The sequence below is a fragment of the Passer montanus genome, unplaced genomic scaffold (genome assembly GCF_014805655.1).
Source record: "Passer montanus isolate IOZ18808 unplaced genomic scaffold, ASM1480565v1 scaffold49, whole genome shotgun sequence".
NCBI classification, from domain to species: Eukaryota; Metazoa; Chordata; class Aves; order Passeriformes; family Passeridae; genus Passer; species Passer montanus.
In genome coordinates, this window is record NW_024369818.1 from 4797123 (window position 1) to 4820045 (window position 22923).

Sequence of the window (22923 nt, forward strand, 5' to 3'; positions counted from 1 at the left end):
AGGCTTCTCTGCTCCTCCAAGCAAACCCCGTCTCACCAATGGTTTTAAGAGCCACAGAAACAACTCATTCCCATTCCCTCCAAAGAGGTGCCTCTCTGTCTTACTTTAGGTTGAAACATCAATTAAAATTCTTATACTGGAAAGAAAACATCACCCAGTGAGGTGCTGGGCTGCTCCTGCCAACAGAAACACCCTCAGTGTACACAGGAATCTAAGAATGTGCAAGTGTTGCTCATTACCACAAGATCCCTTGAGCTGCTCCAGCTTTAGACATAGGCATGAGTGTATGTGTGTGTATATATATATAAATATACACGTCATAAAACTGGCAATCATGTGCACATTACACTCGAATTCCCCAAAAAACAGACTACACCAACGCTACATTCAAATTCCACAGGCAGGGATGCACAAAGGAGCCTGAAAGGCAGCAGTTAGTCAGACTGGAGCTTTGTAACATGTACAGCCCACACAAGGACCAGGCAGCACTGTAGAAAACACTAAGCTAATAATTAAAAACTTAATTTAAAACCATAAAAACACAATTGGAATGGAGATCTGTGCTTGCACCCCTGGAGCTCAGTATCACCAGACAGACAGAAATCAATAGGTGCTACGAAGAGGGCGCTGATAAAAATCTATAGCAACTGAAGCAGTCAACTTGAAACCTATTAACAGCTGCATTAGAAAGAAAGGATTACTTTTCCAATCTGCTGCTTTCCTTCCAGATGATCGTTCTGTATGAACCCAGCAGAAATCCCTCTGGATCCCTTTTATGAATGAACTACTCAGGATTTCAAGACCCTCTTTGGTCAGCAAGAAATAATCTCTGCTTTTCAACACCAGCACCAGCACTGTCAGCGCTGGCATCAAGTTTACTAAAAATGACCAGGGAAGGGAGGGACAGCAGGGACACCTGAGGCACAGGCTGCTGTGCCATCTGCAGCCCATCACCCCAAGCTTACCAACTGGTATTTGATCTGCTGAAGCCCACAGACCAGTGGCTGCACTCAAGCAAAGAAGGAGGATGCAGTGAGGGCTTGTTTTTATCTTCTGTACATCACTGTCCTCCCAAAGTTTAGGGACCTGAAGCACGAACAGTGACAGGAAAAGGTCATCATACAGCCACAGCTCAGACTCTTTATCTCCTCGCAGTAAAAGTCACTGATCATTAACTGCAATAGCTGGCATTTTCTGAGTCCCTGGCATTTTGTAGTTCTCCAGCACATCCATACCAAGTGCAACCAAATCCCCCGGATTTCAGCCTCGGAGCATCTCCCACACGGATCAAAGAGAAACCAGATAATCCTGAGGACACAGAGCTACACCTGAATCTAGGCACAAAACCCGCTATTTCTGTGTATCTTTTTGCCTTTGAAAAACACAGTCCGAGCTCTGCCTATAACACGCTGGGAAAAAGCGAAATCCAGTATTCCCAACAGGGCAAGAACCAGAGGCTACTGGGACAGCGGCCACACACGCCTGCCACAATCAACGAGGAATAAACTCATCAAAACCAAACGACGGACGACACATTTAGAATTGAACTTCAAGAACAACAACAACAAAAAAAACCCAAATAGTGGTGGCTCTGCCTTCCCAGCACAGGGCGAGGGGTGCGGGATCACCGAGGAAATGCCGCTTTCCGTCGGCGGCAGCCGCAGCACCGCCCGCACAGCGCCGGGCGCCGTGAGGGGACCGCGGCTGCCCCGGCCTCTCCCCACACTGCCCGGCCGCCCCCCGCGTCCCCCGCCCGGCACAAGTTGCCCCCGGGCGCCGCTTACCGCCGTGGAGCCGGAGGAAGAGGCGATGTAGACCTTGATGACCATGCTGGGAGCGGCGGGATGCGGAGCCGGGCGGGCGGTGGGTGTGTGAGGGCGGCTCGGGCGCGGGCTGGGGCTCAGGCGGGAGGGCGGGCGCGGGGAGGCGGCGGGAGCGCTCGCCCCGCCTCGCTCCGCAGCTGCCACCGCCCGAGTCCGGAAGGGCGGAAAATGGTTTTTTGAAAATTAAATAAATAAATAAATAGTAAAAAAGGAAAGGAAAAAAAAATAAGAAGAAGAAAGAAAGGGGAGAGGAGGAGCTTTCTCGACGAGGCGCGCGAGACGTGCGGGGGAGGTGGGGCGGGGGAGCCATGGCGGCGCGGCCGCGCTGAGGGGACGCGGGGGCTCGGGCGGGGCGGCCGCTTCAGGGCGGGGGTGAGAGCGGCGGGGGGGACCGGGGGACACCGGGGCGGGAGACGGAGAGAGGAAGGGAGCCAAGCGTGGGGGTCGCCATGGCAGCGGCTGGTTTCCCTCAGTGCTGCCTCCCGTCAGCACCAGGTCCCCTCACGGCCGCTCCCCTCACGGCCGGGTCCCTTCACGGCCGGGTCCCCTCACGGCCGCTCCCCTCATGGCCGCTCCCCTCACGGCCGCTCCCCTCACGGCCGGGTCCCCTCACGGCCGGGTCCCTTCACGGCCGGGTTCCCTCACGGCCGGGTCCTCTCACGGCCGGGTTCCCTTCATGGCCGCTCCCCTCACGGCCGGGCCCCCGGCACCGCCAGCCCCGTGCCTCGGCCGCTCGCCCCGGTCTGGGGCACAAGGAGGCGGGGGTGAATGGCTGTTGCTGGGAAATGGTGTTTAGAATTAAGAATTTCTCTTTAAAATCTATTCCAGCGTGGAAGGTACGGGCCAGGTGATGTGCCAGCCCATGCCAAAGGACAGGTGGCATCCAGGGAGGTTCTTCACATTCCTGTGGTTATTGTAAAGTATCTTCCAGACACAGAAACAGCCATCAAATCCCCCACATTTTTAATGGTTATAGTCATGGTGGCATGTTATTGAAGGAAATTTATATCCAGCACCTGTCTCCCACTTGCCTCTGGTACTCCAACTATTACCTCATATATATTTTATTATCTGTTCCGATAGCAGGTTCACAACAAATGGAAAATATGTGCAGTGATAAGCACAGGAAGCTGCAATTTTACACCTACAAGCTAAGATGAAAGCAAGATGTTTGTTCTGCTCTTGGCAAAAAACAAGGAGGTATTTCTGAAATGAGTTTTCCAAACAAGCTTTCCTGTTTCAAATTATTAGTTTTTCTAACAAAAAAATTATTTTAAAAACACATTTAATTAAATAAGTATTGAATTAAGTAATCTATATTTGCTTTATTAATTTGCCAATAGTAAAGGAAACTGTTTTGAGGAGCATATGCCTCAATTTGATATTACTTATGATACTTATCTGAATCTTTGAAGCAGTCATGAGTTTTAAGTATGTTTGAAAAAGCAATAAACCAAAATTGATTGAGGATGATGGTACGCCATAAAAATTCCCTGGTTCAAGGAATTTAAAAATTTAATAAAATAAATAGTGTACATTTCAATCTGTTTAAAACAAACTGAGTTAAGTCCAGGAGATTAAAATTCTTCAAAGAATGTTTCTTCAGTTGTGTTTGTGCAGCCCCTTCCCAGCTGCTTGAGAGACACCCTGGGAATTCCTGCTGGCTCCAGCGTGTAACCTGATTCATGGCAAGGAACCCAGGAGGGAGAAACCCCAGCTTATCAGAAAGAAGGAAAAAGTGCAGGTGGAGAGCAGGAGAGGGAGGGTCACTTGAACTTTGGGCTCCCCTGTCACTTTCCTGGCTGGCTGCCAGCTCTGCTCTCCCTGGAGAAGTGGAATCAGCTCCTCCGAGGTGAGATTCACCTGGAGCGAGCTGCACCTCGTCCTCCTGCCTCCTAAAAAGCTGCTATCATCATTACTCTCAAAAGTGCTCTCTAGGAGGCATTTTATCTTCATGAAATGAGATTTATTAAGTTAAGAGCAATACACGAATCAGGTATTGTTGACACAACTTGGTTTTCTTGACTCATAAAAGTAAATTTTCTACTTTATTGATAGGAAAGTGTGATGTTTTCTATTCCCATGCTACTCCTGTAAAATTCATGGTGTTGTTTTTGTTTTCACTGTTAAACACTTGGAAAGCTATGAAATATCCTTCTCAATGTAGACCGAAACCTAGAGCAAAACGACCAAATTTTAGGTGCTCCCCAAAGGGGAGCCCAAGGGATTGGCCATGCCAGAGTCATCCTGGGGTTTCACAGTAAAACACTGCCAGTGATGGCAAGGATCCCCTTGCTTTTTCCTAGAGCACAGGCAAGGATGGAGCCTTCCTAGTGCTGGCAAATTAAGCTTTTTTCTTTTAAAAAGAACTGTAGGAGAACCTCACAATGAAAGATACAGCAGGCATCATCTGCAAATTCCCTCTTGTCCAAAAGGTCAGGAGGAACATGCTCCACATGCTCCACAGCTGCTTTGTAACCACTGAGAGAAATTAATCCAGAATCACCTCTGAGTAACGTGAGGCTGTGCCAGGGTCCGCTCTTGGCTCGTGCTTGTGCCAGGGGAGATGATCTGGATCTGAGTGAAATGGAGAAGGTGTGATGGGCAAGGGACATCAGCTCAGTGCTCTGAACAGGAAATCAGAAATCCCTGCTTCATTCCCGGTCCAGCCTGGCAGTAACTGGAGCCAAAGCGCAAACCCTGACTCAGAGCCCGTGCCCTGCTGCATCCCATCCCGCGGGAGGTGGAAACTGCTCCCCTGCTCCAAAGAGTTCCTGGGAGCAGGAGGGGGAGTCCAAGAGATCTTCCTCATCTGGAAACTCAGCAAGGCCGGCTTTCCTTGATTTACGTGTAGTTGTGGCAGGCACAGAGCGGAGCAGGTCACTCACAGGCACAGAGCAGGGACTGGTTTGTGAGTGCTGGTTTCACCTGAGCATGGCAGTGAGTGACATTACACTGCAGCTGCCTTAAAACCGCCCGTCCGGCTCAGCACCCCAAAGCCCGGCTCAGCCCCCCAGGCCCGGCTCAGCCCCCCAAAGCCCGGCTCAGCCCCCCGGGCCCGGCCCCGCGCTGGCTGCCGGGGCGCGCCCCCTGCTGGCGCTCGGCGGGACCGCGGCCAGGGCCCGAGAGGAGGAGGAAGAGGTGGAGGTGGAGGAAGAAGAGGAGGTGGAGGAAGAAGAGGAGGAGGGAGTTGCCTGGGGCTCTGTGACACGCTGGAGGCCTGGAGACGTGCGCGTCGGTGCCTTGGCGGGTGGGGTCAGCAGTGCTTTCAGAGCCATGGAATCATTTAGGTCGGAAAAGCCCTCACCCTACTGTTCAGCAGCACTGCAAGGCCACCACTAACCCATTCCCCCGAGTGCCACATCTGCACAATTCTGAACCTTTCAGGGATGCTGACTCCACCACTTCCCTCTTTTGAAGACAATCGTCCAGAGTGGGGCTGGCCACACACAACTCCTTGCTTAGCGTTTAATCCCTGCTTTTCCCTGTGCATCCGCCCTCCCAGCCCTGAGCCAGCAGCCAGCCTGTCTCTGGCAAGGGCTGTGCCTGCTCCTGAAGGGCACTGAGTTACCCTGGAGTACCCAAGGGATGTACATGGAAGGGAATACTAGAGCTGTGAGACTGCAGAAACATCCAGGGAGTAACAGCTTCCCACTGAGACAGTAGATCTAGATTGGGTACCAGGAAGAAATGGTGCCCTGTAAGGGTTGTGAGGCCCTGGCACAGGTTCCCAGAGAAGCTGTGGCTGCCCCATCCCTGGAAGTGTCCAAGGCCAGCTTGGATGGGGCTTGGAGCAACCTGGGATAGTGGAAGGTGTCACTGCCATGGCAGGGAGTGGAATGAAATGAGCTTTAAGGTCCCTTCCTAGGATTCTGAGATTCTGCAAAGTGGAACATATAGATAATTGCGTAAAAAACATAGTTTGACAAACAACTTACAAAAACTTCAAACCCAGAATAAGTAATTTTTCAGTCTTGGCAGGAGTGGGAGGCCTGAAAGATGATTTCTAACACCAGTCTGCCACGGAGGGCTAACAGGAGCATGCAGAAATGACAAAATTTGGGCAGAAAACCCCAGTGAATTTTTTGCATGTGTTTGTGGAGGAGGAGGAGGGTGGGGAGTTCCCAGACAGGAACTCAGAGCTCGCCTGAGGAACTGTCTCAGGTTGAGGTAGAATGGACACAGCGAATAATAACAACCTAACCATTGCCAGATGGTCCTTCCTGCACCCTGGAGTGGGTAAAACTGCTTCCACACACAGCCTCGGGACATGGCTGGTGCTCCCAGCTTTTACAGTCCATTCCCAGGGACACTCAGCAACTGAGAGGGTTGTGCCCAAGAAAGCCTAGCAAAGTTTCACAAACTGTCTTACCCCTAGCACTGATTTTGAACTTATTTTGCTACAAGTCTTCCTAGAAGCCATTTGAAGATGTCCAGAGAATTTGGGGGTAAGCAAGTCTGTGAGCAGACCCTTTGACCAGAGCTGACTCAGTCCTAGGAGACCCCAAGTCCAAGACTGTGAATGCAAGGGGCCATCTCCAAGTGAGTGAAACCCCAACACCTTACAGCAGGCAGCAGACACTGATTTGCAGCCCCGTTTCCTTCCCTCCAGCTGGCTCCGAGCTCACAGCCAGTGGGAACTGCAGGTTTCTCACAGGATGGGCTTGAGAAAGGCAGGATTTAGTGTTCAGAGCACAAAATGTGTTCTGTCCAGCCCAGCCCTGGGTCAGAGGGAGCCAGGGCCAGCGCAGGCTGTTGGCAGATTTTGGGGTTGTGTGTTCTGCCTTTCAGAGCAGCCACCCTTGAAGGCCGAGCTGAGCAAAGTGTCCTAAAACAGCATTAACAGAACGACTGTTGCTGTTACTTGGGCTGAAAACCTGGTGTCTCCTAGAATGTCAGGATGGTTTGGGTTGAAAGAGACCTTCAAGCCCATCCAGTGCCATCCCCTGCCATGGCAGGGACACCTTCCACTGTCCCAGGGTGCCCCAAGCCCTGTCCAGCGTGGCCTTGGGCACTGCCAGGGATCTAGAGAGTCCACAACTTCTCTGGGCAACCTGTGCCAGTGTGTTTTAAGTGGAAATAGACATTTCAATTTATTTTTTATGCACTAAATCTGTGAATAATCTCCTTTTTGTTAGATGAGAAAATATATTTTCTGATTTAGAACACCTGATTAACATCTGTCCTAGAATGGAGTGCACCAGCTCCCAGAGGTGCCAGCATTTTTCTGCTGGCTATCAAGGGAGTCCAGACAACTCCAGTGTGAGCTCCTGCTTTGGGATAGATGCCTGAAGCTCCCTGGAAGTCATTCTTGTATCCTGTTACCTGGGTTTTGTGTTTAATACAGTTCTGGAGCATGTAGTTACCCCCTTCACTCTCAAGGACCAAGTAAGAAGCTGTAGCTAAGTCAAAGGTTTTACTGAAACACAGATAAAAAGACTCAATGAGAATCCTAAATTCCTCATCCTCATCTTCCCAAATTAATAAGCTCTAAATGTTTTATTGCAATCAATACTGAATTTGACACATAAATCAATTTTTACCCAGGACAAACCACAGAACCACCCAGGACAAACTATAAAATTAACCAAGCACAAACCTCTTCTGTAGATCAATAATCCACTCATCCCAAAAGTTATATAAAATAAGGCAGAAGGACACTTCAAACACCAGGTACAGAACACAAAAATGTGTTTTGTGGTATTTTGTCACAAAAATATGTATTAATATTACTGGTCATATGTGCCATGACTATGACACAGAATTCTAATTTCTTTTCCTCTGAACTCGTGACTGTGGGGCTGTTCCACAGTTAAATGAACCAGGCTGAGAGCAGAATGTGTGGAAAGGAATCTCCAACATTCCAACGCCCATGAATTTTAGCACAAAGGAATGAGAAAGGAACCTGTATCTGATTGCCTGTCCCAGGAAGGTGAGAAGCCAATCACCCAAGAGTGACTCAGCTCTGTTCTGCCTTTATTCAGGAATGTCCTGATCTAGGTCAGCTCAAGAAGGTGGTCCAGGAAAACATTCCTGAAGTACTACAGATCTCTGATAGCAGGAGCAGGCCTCCTCCTCTGCAGGGCATTCCCAGTTTCAAACCATTCCCCAGCACTTGAGCATCACTCTGTAAGTTCAGTGTGGGCTGTTCAGACTGACATCCTGTGCTGGTCACTGGTGGTTTGATGCAGGCCCCTGTTTCTGTCTGCAGACTGGATGGTTTTACCTCTGGAGTCAATGACTCCTTACAGAAGGAGAATTCACATTTTAGCATGGAATTTTGCTCATTGAAACAGTGGCACACAAAAAGGAGATTAATTTCTGATTCGTTGCTTTGATTCGAGAGGGTTCATAAATTCAGTTTTAGGGGATTTTGTACTGAATAAAAAATGCCAGTTTGTGCAAAAACATTCAAAAAGTCACATTTACAAACTAATGCTCCAGAATAAACTTATTCTCTTAGCTACAACCAGGTCTGTAATTTCCTTCATAGTTACAGCCATTTATACTTGCAGCACAACAGCATCTCACAGCAGCTTATCTTGTCTCTTTAGGGGGAAATAATCTTCTCACTAGTCATTATTTAGGTCAGTTTGTGGTTTAATGAATTTTCTTTTGTTAAATAAAAGCGTTTGAGAAAATGTAAAGGTGAAAAAGAAGGCAGAGCAAATATAATGAAGTTGTGAATTTTAAATCTGTGCTTCACTTGCACATTTTCATCCCAACTGTTGGTCATGCAAGTTGTTCAGAAGATGTTCACAGACCTTTCAATAAATTCCTGTTTATTTTTCATAAAAACTTCTCCCAGAATACAGAAAGGATGAAAGAGTAACTGCAGGGAGACAGGAGACACCTCCTGAGGGAAGTCAAGCACAAACCTTGATGGTAATGGAGAGCTCAGAGACCAAGAGCTCTTGAAATGTGTTTCAGGCCTGTTTCATTCAGAAGATGAGAAAACCACTGGAGCACTATTTAAAATCTTGATTAACACAGGATGTGTGATTGTATTTGGTTACATGGTTACACTGAGGCTGGAAAATGCATTTCCCACGATTCAGGAGGCCAGTCAGAGGCATCCTTAAATAATTGGTGTGTTTTAACAAAACAATCATGGCACTGATGGATCAACATTGACTGGAGGAAGGGGGAGAGGGGTAGCTCCGTGGATGGAAAATTGCTCAGCTTAACTGCAGAGTGCAGGAAGATAATAAACTATTGACATCCTGGCCCTTGGAGAGGGAGGTGACGTAAAAAGTGACAAATCAAAAAGTCACCATGAATTTGTCAAGAACAGGGGAACAGCTGTTCAGGGAGCAGCACTGAAAGGGATCCGGGGATTACAGGGGATCAGGAGGAGTCTGAACCAACATGGTGATGCTGTTGCTGACTCTGCAAATGCCACGCTCAGATCTGTTACCTAATTAACCTGATTACTGGACACAGACCTGGGCAGGAATGTGGAGTCCAGAGGAGCCTAAGAATGACAAAAGCTTTAGAAAATATGGCCTATGAGATCATGAGGCCTACAAGAATTTGTTTAGTCTATAAAGTTTTAGGGAGAAAATGATAATATTACATGAAACGACACAGTGTGTAAAATGTTATTGGAATTTGATGCTCAGTAATCATTCTTTGGATCTGCAGGACATGGCACAAAGAAGCTGAAATTCACAACCAAAGTACAGTTTAGGTGCTGGGGAAAACTTTGTGGGGTTAAGGCCAGCTGGGTGCTGGAACTGGCTTTCTGGGAAGATGGCAGAATCGAGTTTAATGTAGGTTTTACAAAGTGTTGTCCTGGCTTTGGGCAGGAACTGTGACACCTCAGAGCAGCAGCTGCTGCTTCAAATCTCAGTGCAAAGAGTCCTGATGGTGGTATTAATACACCTTGTGCCTTCCCTTTGGAAATACACGAAATAGGTGGTGCAGGCACTGCCAGACACTGCAGCTATGATGGAAACGAGAGCTGATTTTCCTTAATCCACGCGGAAATCTGAGACTTCACCTTGTGAACAACCTCAGGCCCGCAGGCCCCGCTCCGGGCCAGCCTCGACAGCGCCAGCCGAGGAGCAAGACCCCAGGAGGCCGGCCAGAGCCCCGAGTGCTCGGACAACCCCGGGGCACACACCAGCCGCTCACCCCGCCGGACAAAGGCCGCAGCCCCCTCGCTGCGCCGGCCCAGGCCACGGGCGGGCCACGGCCCTTTCCAACAGGTACGGCAGGCGGCGGCCGCGCTCCCGCAGGCCGCGGGGCCGAGGCGGCCATGTTGTGCTCCTGCGGCCTGCGGGAAGTTTCGGGGAAGTTTGTGTGGCGGCCGGCGGGGGGCAGGCCCCGGGGGCGGCGGGCGGCCCGCCCGCGCCCCGCCCCCGCGCCGCTCCCCGCGCTCCCATTGGCCCTGGCGGCCGTCAGTCAGCGGCCGGGCCCATCTCGCGCTCCCCATTCATGCAGTTTGGTTGCGTGTTGGTGTATTTTACTGTTTGCAATAAAGAGGGGGGGATTTTTTTTTTTTTGTTCAGTTTCTGCCGCAATTAACTCTTGGTCCCTTAAACATCTTCCTTTTTATTTTTGGGGTTTTTTTTCCTGTCTATTTTTTTTCTTTTTTTTTTTTTTTTTGCAGGACGGTCGGAACAGTTTTTCGCCGCTTCCATTTATTTTTCGATATCTTATCTCTATTAGGTTTTGCAATCAACTATTAAGGTGCAACTATGCCCAAAAGAAAGGTAAGTACGAAAAAAAATTAATTAAAAAACGAGGGAAGGCAGATGGGGAGCGAAGGGGGAGAGATTAAAGCGGCAATCGCGGAAATTTAGCTGTAAAAAAAAAAAAAAATTTAGCGCGCGCGCGCGTGTGTGTGGAGTTTTTTGGGTTTTTTGGTTGGTTTCCCTTTTTTCGCATTTTTAATTTTCGGTGTGTGTCCTAGAGCGGAGCGGGGAGCGGAGGGAGAGGGCTCGGGGCGGGCAGGGCAGCGCGGCGAGTTCACTTTTGGGCTGTTTTGTTTGGGAAGGAGGAGAAGGCTGGAGCAGCAGTGTCTCCATGCTGGATTACAAACAGCCATAGTGCTGTGCTGCCCCTGTGGAGAACGCGGGGCAGCAAAACCCCCCCAAAACCTGCGCCACGACCCCCCCGGGCCCCCCCACCCACCTCCGCCAGCGTTTTAATCCCCATCGCGCCATTCCCGGCTGGATTCGCCTTTAAACGTCGCCTCTTTCTCCTGCGTTTGCCTTTGTTCTCCTTTTTTTTTTTTTTTTTTTTTTTTTTTTTTTGCCTCCCACTTCTTGTCATACCAGATGGTTGTGCAATGGTAATTTGGGGCCATTAGGCGGCGCAGAATTTGAAACTGGCCTTCAAGGAACGCGGGGAAAAGGGATTTATCGCCGTAGTCGGGAACTTTGGGGCAGCGGGAATGTGGGGCGCCCCCCCCCTCCCCTCACAGCGCGGGCTGGTGGGGCGGGGCGGAGACGCGGTCGCCCCTCAATCACCGAGGCGCCCGCCCGAGGGGTTTCGACCCGGTCCGGGCGCCTCACGGTCCGGGACGGGGCCGCCAGGGGCCCGGAGCCAGCCGAAACGCTTCGGGCGGGCGCGATCGCCGCCTTCCCGGTTGTCCCTCATTGTCCTTGCGGGGCCCGCGGCGACCTTGTTGTGTGAGGGGAAATTGGCGGGAACTTTTCGAACTCGGCGTGGTGACGTAGCGACGGCTGCCGCGGGGCATTGTGGGAGTTGTAGTCCGCGAGGCGGCGGGGATGGGGGGAGGCCGCCATTGCTGCGGGTGGTGTTGAGGGGCCCTGTGAGCCCCCCCAGCTCCCCTCAGGGCTCGGGTGGAGTCACAGGGGGTGCTGCTGCCTTCTCACCTCAGTGTCTCGCTTTCCTTGCAGGCTCCAGCTGAAGGCGAGGCAAAGGAGGAGGTAGGAGTTGTGTGTGGTCCCCACTCCAAGAATTCCCGTGGGGTTCTGCCGAAATTAGGAAGCCCAAGCAGCTCATGCGGGGTGTTCAGCCCCTGGGGGGGGGACTGTGCCTAGTTTTGGGGTGCTCGGGGCCATCACTGTCCTCTGAGGTGGCAGGTGACCCCCCCAGGGTGGCACTGGGGGTCCAGCAGCTCCCCTGGGCTGGTCAGGGACAGGCTCCAGTGGGAATGTGTCCCTTTTAGCCCCACAACTCCTGCAAAGAAAGAAAATTCATCGCTTACCTCAGCAGAGACCTGCTGAGCAAAGGGTCACTTCTGGGAAGTCCCAGAACACTCGGAGCTGTGTGTACAAGGATCATGGAATCACAGTGTGCTTTGGGTTGGAAGAGACCTCAGACATGCTCTGGTTCTGCCCCTGCCACAGGGGCACCTGCCACCATCCCAGGGGGCTCCAAGCCCCTCCAGCCTGCCCCCAACACTTCCAGGGATGGGGAGTCATCAAGGTCCTCACAATAATGCCCATAATTTCATAAATCCTAGGATTTCTGTGGGGCTCCATGATGCTGTGCTAGTTTGGGTGGCTGTTATGAGAAAGCTGTGCTTTATGTGCTCTCTGAATTTCACTGACATGTCTCTCCTTATGCAGCCAAAGAGAAGGTCAGCCAGACTATCTGCTGTGAGTATCTGTAGTTATCCTTTAATATTTTATCACTTGGGATGGGGGCAGTTAAAAATAAACTATTGGGGTTTTTCCCCCAGAAGTGGGAAAGGCACACTTGGAGCACTGCAGTATTTAAAATTCCCATTCCATGTTTCTGTTCCCTGAGCCTCCCCAGGCTTCCCACATGAGATACAAGGTCTGTGTTAGTGCACATTCCATCCACAAGTATCCAGAGTTAAGGAATATTGATTTCAGCATGGATTTGTTCCCTGTAGGACTTCTCCCTACAAATGCTCGTGGCTCTGTAAATCACCTGCTCTCTCCTTAGCCTGGTAATTTGCCCATTGATTTTTTTGCAGGGCCAACAAATAATTTTCAAAAGCTACCAAGATAATGCTCATAAAAATAAGTATTTATTTCTGGCATTCACCTGACTTGTTTCTTGTGTTTTTTGCAGAAACCTGCTCCACCCAAACCGGAGCCAAAGCCCAAAAAGGCAGCACCTAAGGTAAGGGCCTTGAACTGAAGCCATGTTTTCCTTCCTGAGGTATTTACAGGGATAAACCCCCCACAATTAACCACTTTGCATATTCATAGTTATCTTGAAAGTTTTAAGATAGAATTATGTAAGCTAAAAGAATGAGAGAGACATCATTTCATCCAATTGCTACTGAAGGAATGTGGTAAACTGAGCAGATTTGAAATCCCTTGTGGTGAGGCTTTGCTGCTGCTTTGCAAGGCTATTCTGAAGTTTCATATAATGCATTGTTGGGAAAATGATGCCTGGAGTAGAGATCAGAGACTCAATTAGAGCAGGCATTGAAAATTGTGCTTTTAATTACAGTTTCTTACTGTATTTCCATTCTGAGGCCCTCTCTGCAGTTAGTTATCAGTTTATCACATTTTAATCACTCAGGGTTCTAGAGACCCCTTCAGCTGGATATTTTTGGAAATGTCAGAAACATTGGCATGTCTGACAGTAAAAAAATAAACTATTTAAAGCTCTTTTTTAGTTTGGAGCAACAGTCTGAAATTTCAGAGGGGGCAGTTCTGCAATCCATGAGGGATTTCTTTCCATCCCCTTCCTATCAGCCTTCCCAGCCATCAGTTTACAGTGCCCTTTTGCTAGATTTTTCTGTAAACGTTCAGGATTTTGCAGAAAAAAAAACAAACAAAAAGACAAACAAAAAAAAAACCATAAACACCCCATCAACAAAACTTCAGTGATTGTTTTTAACCTGTTCCCATCACACATTTTCCCCGTGGTTTGGGATGATGAGGTGGGCAGAGCACAGTGAGGAGAGACACTTTGGTTGCAGAGGGAGATGATGGGCTGGGAACCAGGAGCTTTTTCCCTTTCCTTTGAAAAGGAATTTGCCATTGCCTGTGGCCCAGCAGACTTGCAGGTGAGGGAAGTTTCCCTCCACATGCTCTGTGTGGAGCACAGAGATGCTGTGGGAAAGAGAGAGAACCCCACGTGTCATTTTGGGCTCAGCTCTGTGCAGAGCGAGCTTTTCCAGCTCCATCCTGGCTGCAGCTGGAATTCTAGACCAATTCCTGGCTGGATGGAGCCCTGGACACTCTGGGTTGCACTTCCCTCTAGTGGCTGCTGCCCCAGGCAGAGCAGAGCCAGCTGCTGGTGGCACACAGGGCAGGGCAGCAGGGGGTGATCCACGTTGTTGTATTTGGGTTTTTCCCAAGTTTACTTTTCTATTTTCATGGAAACATTGCAGGGTTTAAACCCTAGAGCTGCCTTAACTGAATGTGAAAAGTTGGAGGAGCAGGGGTGCGAGAGTTCAGGTTTGTAAGGGACTGGCAAAGCTTCATCTGGGCCCCAGTGCCCAGCTGGGTGCTGTGGTCTCCCTTTGGGATCGTGCAGGGATCCCCTGGGAGCTGTTCCTTGGGAACTGCCCAGCTGCACTTGGGAAGTGTTGGTCCTCCTGCTCCTGAGGTGCTGTTTGAAGCCAGGACACCTGAGCTCCCCAAACTGCATCAACACCTGTGCAAAGGGTGATGGAGTAAGAATTGTGGAGGTATTTTTAATTTGTGTCTGCCCCAAGTGCTTTCCTTTTCAGCCTTCAGGATCTTGGGATGGTTTCCGTGTGTCAGAATAGATTTCACCCGTTAAACTTTGCCGTATTGAGAAACACGGGGTTGGCAGAGGAGTTTTGTCACTTCTAAAATGCAGGACCTGAGTTTTGAACTGTTGTTGCCATCTCTAGAGCAAAACTTTTGAGGAAAATGAACACAGTGCTGTGGCTGAGGACCTGTTGTGTCCTGTGGGACCCTTCCTCTCCGTCAGTTCAGCCATGGAAGTCCATTTCCATGGATTCTCCTCCAGGGCTTTCTGAAGAGGGATTTTTCCAGCACTGAGAATTGATTTTAGCTCTGTTAATGCTTTGTTGTGGGTTTTTTTGGTGGGATAAGTGAACAGATAAGCAGTGCCACAGTACAGTTGTAATTCCCACTGCCAAACCCAGGATAGTGGGTATTCCCAAGGCAAGGACTCTGACATCACACTGCAGGAGAGTTTTCAGGGCAAGATGAAATCCCTCAGACTGAGGAGTGAGAGGTTGGAGAGGAAGGAGAACCTCACTCACTGAATGTACTGACCCCAGCTTAAATTTTCTGCGTTATTGGAGGATGTGCTGTTAATTTTGGTGTATTTTTAATAATTTAAGAATCAGATTACTTTACCCCTTAACACTCTTGAGTTTGCCCTTAGCACCTCATTTTTAAGGTGAATTAATTGTGTCCATTAATAACGAGGGATTGAAGTAAGAAAGTAAACTTTTTGTAACCTTTGAGTAACTTGTAGCCACTGAGACAAATCTCCTGAGCAGATAAATGTATATCCAGTAATTTTCATTTATCCTCATTCAGCTGTGAGCAGATCTTGCAGGGTTTCTGGTTCCTCTGTGGGAAGTAGGTTAATCAAGCAAGGGGCTGAGCCAGTGCTGTTCCTTACTGGCAGCAAGAGGCACATCTTTGGAAGTGAAACTAATGAGGGTCAGGTATTTGGGTCAGGATCTGACCTTGCCTATGGAAAATTATTACTACAAAAGCATCAAGTTTTGGGTTTTGTTTTGATTTAGTCTGATCCACATATAAGAAACTGCACTTAAATAATAAATGCAACTCTCTTGTGGTTAGCAAAGTGATGCTGTTGAGTCCCCAGTTTTTCTGGCATGGAAGTGGTTTATTATCACAAGGAATATTTCTGGCAGGGAAGGGGGAAAGTCCTTTGCCTACAGCTTTGTTACAGTTTTCTAAATAGGCATTAACAGCACATCTGAAGTATTCTGGTGTTTGCACATGTTGGGTTTCTTCTGTGGCTGCCTTTCAGCAGCAGGGCAGAAGTACAGGCCAGTTCAACATTTTTTAGCTAATTTAATTAAATGCCTATTTAAAATGAGAATTCTTTTAACCCCAGCCGTGGCTGCTTTTATATTCTGCACTTCCCTGTAGCACATTCAGGACAGACAGAAGGAAAACATTTCTCCTGTGAAACTTTGATCTCATATTTGTCAATAGGAAGTTTGTGGGGTGGCAGGAGGTTGTGCAGAGAGTTTTGAAGTTGAGAACATGCTGATGTACAAGGTGGAAATCAGGATTTAATACATCACTGTCTGTTTTCCTAACAGAAAGAAAAAGCAGCAAATGATAAAAAGGAGGACAAAAAGGCAGCAACAAAAGGGAAGAAAGGAGCCAAAGGCAAAGAGGAAACTAAACAAGAGGATGCTAAAGAAGAAAACCACTCTGAAAATGGAGATACCAAAACTAATGAGGTACTTCAGCTCCAGTGAAGCTGGGCACAGAGCCAGATGTGCTGGAAGCACAGCTGCAGGGGCTCTGCTGGGCTCCAGGGTGGGGGTCCCTGCCACACTGTGGGGACAGAGCAGCTGTGGTACCTGCCCAGGGCAGCTCCCAGGGAGAGCCTGCAGGAATGGCCTGCTCCTTCCTGCCCTGTGCTGGAGCCCTTGCAGGTGCTGTCTGCTGGCCCTGCTCCCTCAGGGCTGGCTCACAGCAGGGCCCAGGCTCTGGGGAATAGTGGAGCCCAGGGCCATCACACCCTCCTGCCCTGAGCTGACTTTGCACATCCCCTCTGGACTGCTGGGTTCCTCTGCTGCTCAGCACGGGTTGGTGCTGGGCCAGAAATCTGGTTTTCAGTTCTACACAATTCTTTAAAACAATTATTTGGCTCAGAGCAATTCAACACGAGATTTGCAAAGTAGACTCGGTCTTGTCTCTTATCTGCAGCCTCTTGCCACAGGTCCTTGCTGTGGCAGCTCCTTACCTCAGCTGCCCTTGGCTAGGTCCAGCTGCAGGCTCCATCAGCTGCTGAGGGATTGTCCCAGCACATTCCTTGCTGATAGTGGAGCAGTGTTTTCCCAGGGCTCTCTTTGCCCCTTGTGTTCTGTCACTGACAGTGGTGTCCCTTCATGGGTTGAGTGTCACCATCCAGCCAAGGGTCCTTTATTCTTTCATCTCTGAAACAAGAGCAGGAGCTGCTTGGTTGGAGCACTACATGGCTGATGTGCTTCAGAGGGGCTTTGAGGGAGCTCTGCAGCTTTGATGTGTAGACTTGGAAAGTAAAAGCACATTTTTATAGAGAAAGGTGAGAAGTGATTCCCCAAAGTTCAGCCAGGGCAGGATTGTGGTTGATGTGTCCTTCTTCACTGCCCCATGATGAGGGCTTGAACTTCCCCTAACATGTAATTGATCCTAATTAAAATATATTCCAAACCTCTGCCTCTCTGCAGGCACTTATTCCAAAATTACCTCACTAATTAATACTCCTGTGTTTTTATTTAAAGAATTATCAGCCCATTGCTATATCCATATTTTCTGTGCATTCCTGTCTATCCACACAAAGCCTTGTCCACGTCTGTGTTCACAAACTGCTCTCTTTTTGATGCTGGTTAGATTGGAATCCAATTAGCATTACCAATAATATTTCTGTTCTTCCCAACCCCTTTTCCAGGCACCAGCTGCTGAAGCATCTGATGATAAGGAAGCCAAGTCCGAGTAATGTTAACCCTGCCCTATATCTCCATCATTTGGTATCCGTACCTCCATGCTGTATTGTTAACAGAGAGGAATATTTTTATCAACTATTTTATAAATGCAGGTTTTTTTAGCATGAATTTAATTATGGAACATCTTCATCTCGGTTACTTGGGAATTAAATCCCTAACAAACAAAACAAAACAACAAAAAAAAAAGTCATTGTTTTTAAATTTTGTGATTGTAATAGTTTGTATGGTACATGGAAAGAATAAGTGGTGGTAGCTTTTGACTTCTGTCAGTGTGTCCCTTTTTGTGTAAGTCATGCTTACAGACTTCAGATTTTAATTTTTCCCTTGTATGTGTTGTATGGTTTCTTAAAGTGGGGAGGTCTCAAAACAAATAACCGTGTGAAACATTCCAGTGGTTCTGTGGGTTGCTTTTATAAAGAAGGTGAGCTATTTTCATGAAAAAACCTAAGAGCTGGAAATCTGTTGTTTCCCAAATGTAATTTTATTTTGTCAGTTTTGAAAAAAAAAAAGAAAAATAAATAAATAAAAGTGTAATCCTGTTTTTAAATGAAATACAAACATTTCTTTTCAAAAAGGGCAGGTTGGTTGTATGTACCCACTGTTAGGAATTTTGCTGGATTTATCTTAATAAAAAAGACTCCTCAAAAGCTGATTGTGGTTTGTTACTTGTGCTGCTGGAAAGGTCCCAAATCCCAGGAGAGCTGCAGTGGGAGAGGGAGAGCCCATGGAGAGCTTTGGGCTTCTGGCTGGGGCTGAAGCCTCTCTCTGCCTCAGTTGTGTGACTTCCCATCAGTCCAGGCCTCCTTATTCTGGGAAAGGTCTGGACCAGACCAGTGACCTGGGGTTAAATCCCAGTTCTGGTGTTACAGACTTTTTGTGCAACTTTATCAGCTCCTGCTAAAACCTGCCTTTGTAGAAAGTCTCTTCACATCCAGGATATATCTACAGGATATATTTAATAAGAAGAAAAATGTCTGCAATGCAGAAACCTCTCTCCCATTAAATTGTTCCTCAGCCCAGCAATCCAAGAGCTGGAATATTTTGTGTTCAAACCCCAAACAGCACCTCAGTGAGAGTGTCTTGGATGCAGTGGGGTTCAGGGTGAGTCCCCAGGGCCACTAGAGGATGTCTAAATGTGGATTTCATTTTCCAGGCCCGAGGCACTGGGGACTGTTATTCCTGCTGCTCCTGTTCTGTACAAACACTGGGGGTTAACTGGGCTCCAGCTCCCCAGCAGTGAAGGTGAGGGAGGTCTGAGGGGCCTTTTCCTTGGCACTGTATTCCCTTAATCCTGCAGAGATTTTGGGCCATGCTCTGGTCTCTCCTCCTGTGAAAAGTGATGGAGCAGTAACTGAATTCCCTGTGCCAGGTGGAAGTGTGCTGAGATGTGGGTAAATCCATGGAGACTGAACATCCCAGGTGGAACATGGTCCAGCAATAGTTCAAATGTCATCCTGACTGACATCTAAAAATGGTTCACCGAATTTCCACTCCACCAGGACAGGCTGGGGGTGTCCAGCCTGGCAAAGAGTAGGATCTGGAGAGCTTGGAGCCCCTTCCAGTGCCTAAGGGAGCCTGTAAGGAGGGAGAGGGACCTTTCAGGCATAGTGACAGGAGAAGGGGAAATGATTTTAAACAGAAGTCAGGGTTAGGTGGGATGTTGGGAAGGAGTTCTGCTCTGTGCGGTGGGCAGGCCCTGGCACAGGGACCCCAGGGAAGCTGTGGCTGCCCCTGGATCCCTGGGAGTGTCCAAGGCCAGGTTGGATGGGGCTTGGAGCAACCTGGGATAGTGGAGGGTGTCCCTGCCCATGGCAGGGGGTGGATTAGATGGTCTCTAAGTTCCCTTCCCACCCAAATCATTCCAGGATTCCATGAGTTTAGCCAGCAATCAGTGGGAAATCCCAGTGGGCCTTCTCCCAGGAGAGCATGCATGTTGGAAATATTTTAGATTTGTGTTATTTCCTACCCCAGTGGTTTCTCTAGAAGGCCTTTGAACAGGAATCCAGTCCTGCAGGAAGGTGGAGCCCCTTCTCCCAGCCCTGGAGCTGTGGCACCGTCCCTCTTTGGCTCCACCTCCAGTCACTGATTGTCTCAAGCACTGTGATTTCAGCAGCAGACACTGAGTACAGCTGATATTTCCTTAGCACAGGATCCATCCCTGTGCCAAGGTACAAACACCCTTTGGAATGAGGTCACTCTTGTCCCAAGTCGTGTCTCTCCATCTGAGTCCAGAGGTTGTTACACAGAGCATACAACTGAGTGTTTGGTTTTGGTTATTTCTTTCTTGAGTGCCAGGGTGGGAGTTGTTCTTAATTCTATAACCATTGTTCTAATCAAATTCCTCTTTCAAATAAGTACAGAAAATTGCCCAAGAACATTTTGCTCAAATTCATAACTTTTCGGAGCCATGGGGTATTGAGAGAGTTGCACAACTGAATGGATTGTCTGGTTTATGCCAAACCCTCCTCCACGGCTGTCCTGGTGTCTAGACACTGAATCCAAAGCCAGCTCCATGGAAGCTCCCAAGTTTGGCTCATTTTGTCTGAAAAGGAGAGGTTTCAAACTCTCAGGTTTATTTGGAATTTGTGGAGAAAGTGCCCTCCCCAGGGTCCTTGGCTACCTGTTCCCTGTGTTCTGGGTGTTACTGACACTGGCTGGGAAACATCCACTGATTGCTGTGGATCTGGTTATCATTATTCATTCTAACAACTGGGGACCTCGAAGATGCAAAGGTGAAGAGATTCATGAGTGTGAAGGTAGTGATGGTTCTGAGGTGATCATGGGAAGAGATTGGAGCAGTGTTTGCAACACCCTGCCATGGTGAGGTGTCCAGGCAGCTGCTCAGGATGAGAGGAGACAGCCTCAGGGTGCACCAGACAAGGTTTAGGTTGGATATTAGGGAAAAAAGGGTTGTCCAGCCCTGGCACAGGCTGGAGTCACCTCCCTGGGGGGATTTAACTGTGGATGTGGCACTTGGGGACATGGCCAGTGGTGTCCTTGCCAGTGCTAGGGGAACAGTTTAACTCTATGGACTTGGAGGGCTTTTCCAACCTAAATGTTCCTGTAATTCCATGATCCAGCTTTTGGTGCAGGCTCCCAGAGTAGCAGAGTGTCCTCACACAGTATCCTCACGGGATCTTCAACAGAACTGGGCAAGCATTTGCTTTTGTTTGCTCAGAACAATAAACCCACTGAAAACCACTTCGAAAACACTGGTCACTGTCCTGGGAGGGACAGGGAAATCACAGGAGGCACCTCCAGACCTCATCCTGGTCTCCACCATCAGCAACGTGCTGGAGCAGCACAGAGGGAAAAGGCACTGCTGCCTCAGCAAGCAAGAGAATGGCAAACACAGGTCCTTGGGATGCAAAAAAAGGGGCAATGGGGGAAAATAAAATTAAAAAAACCATCTCCAAGTACATAAAAGGAATGGCTTTGCAGGCTCATCCCACATCTACCTTTGCTCCTTTGAGTGAAGTGACTGTACACAATAAAAAGGAAAATCCCTCTGCTCTGGAGCCAGGCTGGGAGAGCTGGGGGTGTTCACCTGGAGAAGAAAAGCTCTGGGGAGAGCTTAGGGCTCCCTTCCAGTGCCTGAAGAGGCTCCAGGAGAGCTGGAGAGGGCCTTTGAACAAGGGATGGAGGGACACCCCTTTGGAAGGGATGCAGTGACAGGACAAAGGGAAAGGGCTTTAAGATGAAGGATAGATTTAGTTTGGATATTGGGAAGAAATTCTTCCCCATGAGGGTGGGGAGGCCCTGGCACAGGGACCCCAGAGCAGCTGTGGCTGCCCCTGGATCCCTGGAAGTGTCCAAGGCCAGGCTGAATGGGGCTTGGAGCAACCTGGGATAGGGGAAGGTGTCCCTGTCCTTGGCAGGGGGCAGAACCAGAGGATATTTGAGGTCTCTTCCAACCCAAACCAGTCTGGGACTCTGTGACACTCCAACAGCTCTGATTTTCAGATCAAGAGCAGCTCCCTGGCAGTTAATGGATCCGACAGCTCTGATTTTCAGATCAAGAGCAGCTCCCTGGCAGTTAATGGAGTAACAGTGATGTTAATCTGATGAAGGAGGAGGAAAATTGAATCTTTGCAATGGAAACGATGGCTCCACCCTCTGACTGTCTCAGTGGTGCTGCTCCTTTCCTGTGCAGCTGCCGGGAGCCCCCCTGCTCTGAAACTTGATGCCCTGGACGGGCTCCAGGAGCCGGGAACACCCCGGGCCGGCGCTGGGCGGCTTTCGAGGAGCTCTGTCCTTTGAGAGAACAATGTCAGTGTGGCTTCCAGAGACTGTCCCCGTGCCCGCAGGAGCTGGGTGGTCACAAGTGAGCATGGACAAGGGACAGATGTCACTGGTGACTCTTGTGGCCATTGTCCCCTGCTTTGGAAGGGTTGGGATTGGGATTGGGGTAGGGTGAGTCAAGGAGGGATGGGGAGAGGTCAGAACTGTTCCTACCCCCTTCACCCACACCTTCCATCTGTTTGCAGAGAAGCTGTCGTGTCCCTGGAGGTGTCCAAGGCCAGGCTGGACGGGGCTTGGAGCACTCTGGTCTCATGACAGGTGTCCCTGCCCATGGCAGGGAAGGAGATGAGCTCTAAGGTCCCTTCCCACCCAAACCACTCCGTGATTCCATGATTCCCTGACCTGCCCTGATTTATCCACCTCTGCTGGAAGACGACAGGGAGGGGCTGGTGGGACAGGATCCCAGAGAAATGACACTCCCTTCCTCCTACAGCACCAGCCAGGGAATCACTGGAACAGCATCAAATGGAAGTGATGTCCAGGGATTAGTGTGAACTTCAGGCTGAGGTAACACCTGAAAACACTGAAAGGAAGTGGATGCTGATGTGATAGAAAAGGGAAAAACAGCAAATTGGAAAGCTCTGTTCCTAAGAGTGGGAATCCAATTGACACCATAAAGCTCTCAAAGGCAACTTAATACAATTGGACACATCTTAAACAATTCCAGACGTTCTTAAAAGGAGGAGAGGAAGCATAAATTACACAGGGAAAAATGCTGGATTGAAACCTAAACACAGAGTGGTCAAGACCACTCCCCCCTCCCACTGCCAGCAGCATTCCCAGTAAGGGGTTCCAGGGCATGGCTGCTCCCCTTTGGAAGTGCCTCCCTCCCAGCAAGCGAGGTGTGCTGCTTCCACGGGGGATGAAGAGCAGCACAAGCCTGGAATGCTCAGTGAAAGCTGCTCCAAAGTTATCCCAGATAACTTGGAGCTGGGGTTTTGTTTGTTTAACATGAACAATTCGGGGAGGGGGTGGAAGTCTCAGTGAAAGCTGCTCCAAAGTGATCCCAGAGCCAAAATCTCACAAAATCGCTGGGGTTTTGTTTGTTTAACATGAACAATTCGGGGAGGGGGTGGAAGTGCCTTTCTTGGAGCTCAAACCAGATGTGCGACATCCCAGCCACAAAGCTCCGGCTTCTGCGCTGTTTGTTTTCCCCCCAGGAAGATAAAAGGAGCAGTGGAGAAGGTTTGGATTGTGGCA

The 22923-nt window shown here is 49.1% G+C and overlaps 2 protein-coding genes across 5 annotated transcripts in view; one reads left to right on the forward strand and one right to left on the reverse strand.

Annotated features, from left to right (window-relative positions):
• The window catches only part of SH3BGRL (SH3 domain binding glutamate rich protein like), a 29312-nt gene extending 27375 nt beyond the window's left edge, over window positions 1-1937 (reverse strand). The window contains exon 1 of the mRNA XM_039722491.1: window positions 1785-1937. Coding sequence (XP_039578425.1) covers window positions 1785-1829 — 45 coding nt within the window. The 5' untranslated portion in view covers window positions 1830-1937. The remainder of the gene's footprint in view (window positions 1-1784) is intronic.
• A 7912-nt stretch (window positions 1938-9849) lies between these two features.
• HMGN5 (high mobility group nucleosome binding domain 5) lies at window positions 9850-18073 on the forward strand. 4 transcript variants are annotated; one of them, XM_039722486.1, is made up of 7 exons: window positions 9850-10033; window positions 10497-10540; window positions 11693-11722; window positions 12368-12397; window positions 12840-12890; window positions 16027-16170; window positions 17367-18073. In XM_039722486.1, exons 2-7 carry the CDS (start codon window positions 10526-10528, stop codon window positions 17412-17414), a joined length of 318 nt encoding a protein of 105 aa, XP_039578420.1. In that variant the 5' UTR covers window positions 9850-10033; window positions 10497-10525; the 3' UTR covers window positions 17415-18073. The 4 variants fall into 4 exon arrangements, with proteins under 4 accessions (XP_039578420.1, XP_039578418.1, XP_039578419.1 ...); XM_039722484.1 differs by having other exon boundaries at window positions 9858-10033; window positions 10438-10540; XM_039722485.1 differs by lacking the exon at window positions 9850-10033 and adding an exon at window positions 10233-10279.
• The last annotated feature ends 4850 nt before the right edge of the window (window positions 18074-22923 follow it).